We start from the raw sequence: 7,177 nt of genomic DNA on the forward strand, positions 1-7,177 counted from the left end.
GCTGCTGCTGCTGTTTATACAGCTCATGTTGTGCTTTGTTCTCCTCTCAGGTCAAAGGGTGGAGGTGGAGGAAGGGGAGGAGTCTGTCCAGCTGCCCTTCAAGACCACACCTCACCTGTCTGGAGACATCAGAGTGGAGTGGACCAGATACAGTAGGAAGGTCCATGTGTATCAGAACGGTTCTGACAGACCTGAAGAACAGGACCAGGTTTACAGAGACCGAACAGAGATGAAGGAAGATCCACTGAGAACTGGAGACCTCAGTCTGACCCTGAAACACCTCACAGTCAGAGACAGAGGAGACTACACCTGTAGAGTCTACAGGGACGGAGACTTACTGAGAGGGACAACAGTGTTTCTCAGGGTCAAAGGTCAGTGTTGTTTATTTGTCTCTGGCTGTTTGTTTAGGGATCGATTTATTATCAGTGGTAAAATTCAGCATTTTCTGAATATCGATAAGGGTTTTTTTTATAGATAAAATCAAATATCTTTGAGTAAACGTGTGACACTTTAAAAGGGTCGGGGTCAAACATCTTATTGGTGATAATAATAATAATAATAATAATAATAAAGAACATCTTCATGTCACCAGGTGAGTCGGTTCACAGGTGAGAACAGAAATCCAGCAGTTAACTCCAGTCAGGCTCTTTACAGTCTGTGATTACAGCTGATAATCACTAATATTCACTCAGTGATCAGTTTATTAGGAACATTAAACTGATGGAGTCTAATGCAACAGTCCTGCAGTAAATCCTCCTTCATGAAGGTATTAAAACAGTTTCAGACAGATGTTGATGATCATTGTGGAGCTGTGTGACATTATACAGCTGTTTCTCTTATTTACCTACATTCACTGATAGAAACGGGTTGGACAGAATAATACAAACACCTGGACGCCACAGTGAGTGTCCTCATACAGCAGTAGGTCTGTGTTGGCTGATCGGTCCAAATATCAGTTATCAATCTCATTGATTACTGACGATCAGTATCAGCCCTGAAAAATAACTAGTTTGTTTGTCTCTTGTTTGTCTCTTGTTGTTTGTCTCTGGTTGTTTGTCTCTAGTTGTTTGTCTCTGGCTGTTTGTCTCTAGTTGTTTGTCTCTTGTTGTTTGTCTCTGGTTATTTGTCTCTAGTTGTTTGTCTCTGGTTGTTTGTCTCTGGTTGTTTGTCTCTAGTTGTTTGTCTCTGGCTGTTTGTTTGTCTCTGGTTCTTTGTCTCTGGTTCTTTGTTTTTCTCTGGTTGTTTGTCTCTGGTTGTTTGTATCTTGTTTGTCTCTAGTTGTTTGTCTCTGGCCGTTTGTCTCTAGTTGTTTGTTGTCTCTAGTTGTTTGTATCTTGTTTGTCTCTGGTTGTTTGTCTCTAGTTGTTTGTCTCTGGTTGTTTGTCTCTATTTTTTTGTCTCTAGTTGTTTGTCTCTGGTTGTTTGTATCTTGTTTGTCTCTGGTTGTTTGTCTCTGGTTGTTTGTCTCTAGTTGTTTGTTTCTTCTTTTTCTCTGGTTGTTTGTCTCTAGTTGTTTGTCTCTGGTTGTTTGTCTCTGGTTGTTTGTCTCTAGTTGTTTGTCTCTTGTTGTTTGTATCTTGTTTGTCTCTGGTTGTTTGTCTCTAGTTGTTTGTATCTTCTTTGTCTCTGGTTGTTTGTCTCTGGTTGTTTGTCTCTAGTTGTTTGTCACTGGTTGTTTGTCTCTAGTTATTTGTATCTTCTTTGTCTCTGGTTGTTTGTCTCTAGTTGTTTGTCTCTGGTTGTTTGTCACTGGTTGTTTGTCTCTAGTTGTTTGTCACTGGTTGTTTGTCTCTAGTTATTTGTATCTTCTTTGTCTCTGGTTGTTTGTCTCTAGTTGTTTGTCTCTGGTTGTTTGTCTCTAGTTGTTTGTCCCTGGTTGTTTGTCTCTAGTTGTTTGTCTATAGTTGTTTGTCCCTAGTTGTTTGTCTCTAGTTGTTTGTCTCTAGTTGTTTGTCTCTGGTTGTTTGTCCCTGGTTGTTTGTCTCTAGTTGTTTGTCTCTAGTTGTTTGTCTCTGGTTGTTTGTCTCTGGTTGTTTGTCTCTGGTTGTTTGTCTCTAGTTGTTTGTCTCTGGTTGTTTGTCTCTGGTTGTTTGTCTCTAGTTGTTTGTCTCTAGTTGTTTGTCTCTGGTCGTTTGTCTCTAGTTGTTTGTCTCTGGTTGTTTGTCTCTGGTTGTTTGTCTCTAGTTGTTTGTTCGTCTTGGTTGTTTGTCTCTGGTTGTTTGTCTCTGTCTCACTGTCTTCTGTCTCCTCCACAGAGAGAACTCAGGTCAAAGATGAAACAGTCGACATCAGGAACAGAAGCAGCTCCACTGATCCAACTCCTCTGATGGCTGATCAATCCGTTTGATTGGTCTGATCGATCAGTCTGATTGGTCTGTTGATCGATCAGTCTGATTGGTCTGTTGATTGATCTTTGATCATTGATCCTGACTTTGGACCAGAGAGAAAATGGAGGTGAAGCAGCTGATGGACGATGGATGAAGACAGGAGGACGCTCTGTCAACTTCTTCTTCACTCTGAGTCTTACTGACTGTCACAGTCTGCAGACTCACTATTGATCAGTATTGATCATTGTGGTCACATGTTGATCAGTATTGATCATATATACAGTTACTGACTAAACATTATGTGATGACTGAGGTTCGTCTTCATCACACGTGAATTTGAACTGAACCATGGATGATGTGAAATCACAACAGACTGAAGTGAACTCAGCTCAGTATCAACATCCACATCAACTCCACCTCCACCTGCTCCATCTCCTCTGGCTGCAGCACTGTGTGGACCTGCTGTTCATTCCGACCAATCACATCTCTGCTACAGAACATCTTATTCTTATTCTTTCTCTCAGGCGGAGCTGAACCTCGGACGGAGCAAATCTTTTCTCCAGGATCTCTACGTCCTGATGGAGTTTCTGAGCTCAGTGATCATGTTCACGTCCTCCTCTGAAGTGGACTGTGAGCTGTGCTTCACTCACAGACTGGGTCTGGGAGGATCAGGACCAGGACCAGTCCAGGATCTGACTGTGGACACACACTCTTAGTCCATGAAGGACACTTCTGCTTCAGATCCTCTACACTCTTAGAGTGTCCTCAGGGTTCACACGTATCCTGGAAAACCTGGAAAAGTTTTCCAGTCATCAAAATGAGAGAAAAACTAAAATGAAGGATCATGTTATCGTTCAAATGGTCGCGGCTAGTTCATGAACGACAGTGGAGTTGTCATGTTTGCTAGCTTGTTTAGCCTGTAGCTAAAGGTTGAAGGCGGGGCAAAGGTTTCAGAGGTGTGTTGGTTCATTGCTGAGAGTTGGATAATAATAAATGTGAAGCTGGGTTCAATACAATAAGAGAGCGCAACTGTATGTTAGCCAAACTCTCGCTAACTTAACAAGTAAGTTCTTACTATCAGTTTGTCTGTAAAAGATGACTTCAAAAATAAGTACAGTCAAGTGTGGACTGTTCTTATTTTAAATCAGATTTCCACAGATAGGAACACATTGGTGTGTGGTTGATTCCTGTCTTTCATATGAGTGAGATCATCACTGAAAAAGTCCTTGAAAATGATCTGTACTGAACTGAAACTCCTGTAGTGAACTGACTTAATCCTGATTTTAATCACGTTCATTTTCTTTTTGTACAATAATTTTGTTTTTTGACTAAATTCATACAAACCAGCCCTGGCTATGATATCTATTTATTGTCAGATGGATTATCAATTAGATATGTGTAACTAACAATATTCAGTCAGTGATCCATAAAATCAAATAACATATAAGACATTATTTTCATTGTTTATTAATAAGCCATTTTCTTAAATGTGTTGTGGTCCCTTTTTTCTTTTATTTTTTTTTTGTCTTATCAACGGCTCAAAACTCAAAAAGCTTCATTTAACTTAAAAATTACATAAACTGTTTAATTATTTTAGAACAGTTGCCGTTTATTTCCTGCCGGTCAACTAGTTTGTAGTATTGATAATGTCTAAACTGGTCAATACTAACAGACTTGTGAAGGGCGTTAATGGTTTTATTTTACCGGCAGATGGCGACAAAGAAAAAAACGAAACGCGCTCAGATAAAAGCCTGATGTCCCTTTTTTGTTGTCGTAGCAAATGAAATCACATTGGCGCCACAATTTATGCCTCTTTAGTTCTTTTGGGATTTGAAGAACATCATGTTTACAGTTAGTCCAACTATAAACTCGTCTGTGAGTGAGTGGGTCAGTGAACCTGTTGTAAATAACTACGCGCTTCGTCTGGTTCGGTTTGTGTCTCTGCGGCTGCCGTAGAGAGAAGGCGGAAACAGCCGACATGGTGCTGGAGAAGAAAGCTTCCGGTAAGTTTTGTTGAAATTAAACAAATTCTTCATTAAAACGTGGCTTTGAAAGTTACAAGTGACGTGTTAGTGAAGAGTTAAGGTTTACAGAGTGTAAAGTCTCGTTCACAGGTTCTCTGTCTGTTTTTGAGTCTGTTTTCCCGCCCGTGAGCGGCGGCTCAGAGTCTAACTGACGAAACGTACATTTGAAACGGCTGTGCGGTTTTCTGATCGATACACGTCGTGTTTAATGTCACTGTCACTCTTTAATAAATGTTATCAACACAGTAAATTCCGCTCATAGATGTCCCGGAGGAACAGCGATTTAAACTCAACCCTGACGTAAGAAGACGGATCGGTTTATTTCAGCGTGATGACGTCAGGGATTGTTGAGGGGTTTTTTAATAAGTGACGTTTTATGAGTCCAACACTCTTCGGTTCAGAACCAGTCGCAAACTATTTTACATCCAGTTTCAGTCAATAAACAAAGTATGGAAATGATGAAATTGTGAGTTTTTATAACGAAGTTAGGTTTGAATTTACGGAACAGAGTGAAGCACAGTGATGTCTCTCCCTCTCTCTCCCCCCCATCTGCCCCCCCCCCCCCCCCCCAGCTCGGGTGGAGGCCGGTCAGCGCAGAGTCCTGGATGAAGCCACCAGACAGAGGAGACTGAGCAGACAGCTGGAGGCTCTGGAGAAAGACAACTTCCAGGTGAGTCAGTGGTGAGACAGGTGACGTGAGTCCAGCTCTCTGTACTAACTTTACCTGTTCTTCAGCTTTCGCCCACCTGTCATGGTCTTCATTGAGGGGCGGTGTTGACGTGTTGTTGTTCTGCGTTTCCAGGACGACCCTCTGTCCTCCCTCCCTCCCCCGGGTCCCGCTGCCCGCCTCCCTGCCTTCAGTGAGACAGAGGAACCAGGTGAGACGTGATTGGAGGACGGTGGGGCGTGGGGCGTGGTCTTGTGCCTCGTGTCTGACATGATCTTGTGTGTCTCTGTCCAGAGAAGAAGAAGAGGAAGACGAGGGGCGATCACTTCAAACAACGTTTCAGGAAGAACTTCACCACCCTGCTGGAGGAGGAGGTGGGTCACACCCCCCGCTCTCTTCTCTCTCTCTCATTGGCTGATTGGCCGTCGACTGACTCCTCCTCTGCTCTGTGATTGGTAGAACCTGTCGGAGAAGCCCGAGCCTAACTACCTGTCGGCGGCGGCCCCTCCCTCCTCGCTGCCCCCCCGTCACTTCTGCTGCGTCTGCGGTTTCCCCTCTCACTACACCTGCACCACCTGCGGGGGGCGCTACTGCTGCAGCAGGTGTCTGAGCACGCACCGAGAGACCAGGTACGCACACCCTTGTCTTCCTAAAGACCGTGAGGCAGATCCAGTGTCTTTGTTCTGCGTCCTCCTGTCTTCAGTCTTGTTTTGTCCTCTGTGTCTCTGCAGGTGTTTGAAGTGGACGCTGTAACTCCCGCCCCGTCACCACGGCGATGGAGGAGACGGGTCGTGTGAGACGATGGAGCTGCGGCTCGAACAAACATATGTTTTACCCGACAACAGCAGCTGCTCTCTGTCAGCCAATCAGGACGAGAGCTGCAGCCGTCAGTGGCCTGACAGAAGGTTTGTTGATGAATCGTTTCCGTCACATTTCAGGTGAACGACTGAAGCGTTCTCTGGTTCCACATCCTCACATTTCAGGATCTAAGGTTTTTCTGCGTCACGTGACAGAAAAGTGAATTTTTGGACTGATGGTCGAACAAAACAAATCGCTGAAGACGTCACCGATCAACAATCAATAAACAGATGAAGCAACGATGACATCATCAGTAGTTGAAGCTGGAATCGGGACAAAGACGGCGAGAGTTGTTTGAACCAATCAGCTGTCTGCTGGGAGCAGGATCAATACTATTGATTAATGGGATCCTCTGACTTCTCCTGCAGAGCCACCTGCAGGTCACATGGGTCCATGGCTCCTGGTCGTGTCATGTGACCCCTCAGCAGTTACACGTCACCATGAGCCGCTTTAGGACGAGTGTCAGGTTCCTGCAGCTGCTGCTGCTTCTGTAAATAATGAATATGGTGGTTTAATTCTGTCATAAAAAACACTTTGATATTTAAATCTCATCCTGTGTCGCCTGGTTATTCTCATGCTGACTTTTCTATTCTTTGTTTTTTTTAATATCATTGACAAATAGAATTTAATATTTATCATTGTAAGTCCTAGAAATGTGATATTGTCTAGATAGATGCAATAATATAGTCATAGAAAATAAATGTCCAGCTGATTGACAGGTTTGGACAGATGTTTTAAAAGCAGCATGAAGCAGGTGAGAGGCTTCAACAATGATCATGAATGTTTAACGTCTAATCGTATGAAATGTGACTGTAATGATTTAATGTGATAATGTGATTTATTGCAGAAGTGTTTGTGACACAACAATAACTTTCTGCTGCTCGTCAATATCAAAATAAATGAAGAGAATTAAAGTGAATAAAAATGACGGTGGTCTTTTCCTCTGTGCTTCAGTTATTAAGGATTTAACCTGAAAGTGGAGCCACAGGTTGGAAACATGGAGCAACACGTTCATGCTGACACAACCTGGACCAACAGGTCTGAGAAGAACCAGGAAACTGACTCTTTGTCTTTCCTCAGAACTGATCTGTGGCGTTCTGGACTGAACCTGAACCTCACAGTCTTCACTTCACACAGTTGGTTTTACTGTGAATGACTTAAAAGGTCAGAGCTGTAGATACAGGTCAGAGGTCAGAGGTCAGAGTAGACGTTTCCTGTGAATTGATCAGAAATGTTGTTTTAAAGTTTTATTTGTTTTTACCTTGTTGTTTGTGTCGACTACAGAACGTCCAGACTGATTC

At 43.1% G+C, this 7,177-nt stretch overlaps 2 protein-coding genes across 3 annotated transcripts in view; both read left to right on the top strand.

Annotated features, from left to right (window-relative positions):
- Positions 1 to 3,673, top strand: part of LOC130164270 (uncharacterized) — a 64,789-nt gene extending 61,116 nt beyond the window's left edge. For both annotated transcript variants that reach the window (XM_056368896.1, XM_056368897.1), the window contains 2 exons: positions 51 to 371; positions 2,256 to 3,673. In XM_056368896.1, coding sequence (XP_056224871.1) covers positions 51 to 371; positions 2,256 to 2,347 — 413 coding nt within the window. In that variant the 3' untranslated portion in view covers positions 2,348 to 3,673. The remainder of the gene's footprint in view (positions 1 to 50; positions 372 to 2,255) is intronic.
- A 454-nt stretch (positions 3,674 to 4,127) lies between these two features.
- Positions 4,128 to 6,804, top strand: LOC130164367 (zinc finger HIT domain-containing protein 1-like). Its single transcript, XM_056369052.1, has 6 exons — positions 4,128 to 4,330; positions 4,924 to 5,021; positions 5,154 to 5,229; positions 5,313 to 5,392; positions 5,478 to 5,647; positions 5,750 to 6,804. The coding sequence occupies exons 1-6, from the start codon at positions 4,306 to 4,308 to the stop codon at positions 5,769 to 5,771; spliced, it is 471 nt and encodes a 156-aa protein (XP_056225027.1). The 5' UTR covers positions 4,128 to 4,305; the 3' UTR covers positions 5,772 to 6,804.
- The last annotated feature ends 373 nt before the right edge of the window (positions 6,805 to 7,177 follow it).

The sequence above is a fragment of the Seriola aureovittata genome, chromosome 23, assembly GCF_021018895.1.
Source record: "Seriola aureovittata isolate HTS-2021-v1 ecotype China chromosome 23, ASM2101889v1, whole genome shotgun sequence".
In the NCBI taxonomy this organism is placed as follows: Eukaryota; Metazoa; Chordata; class Actinopteri; order Carangiformes; family Carangidae; genus Seriola; species Seriola aureovittata.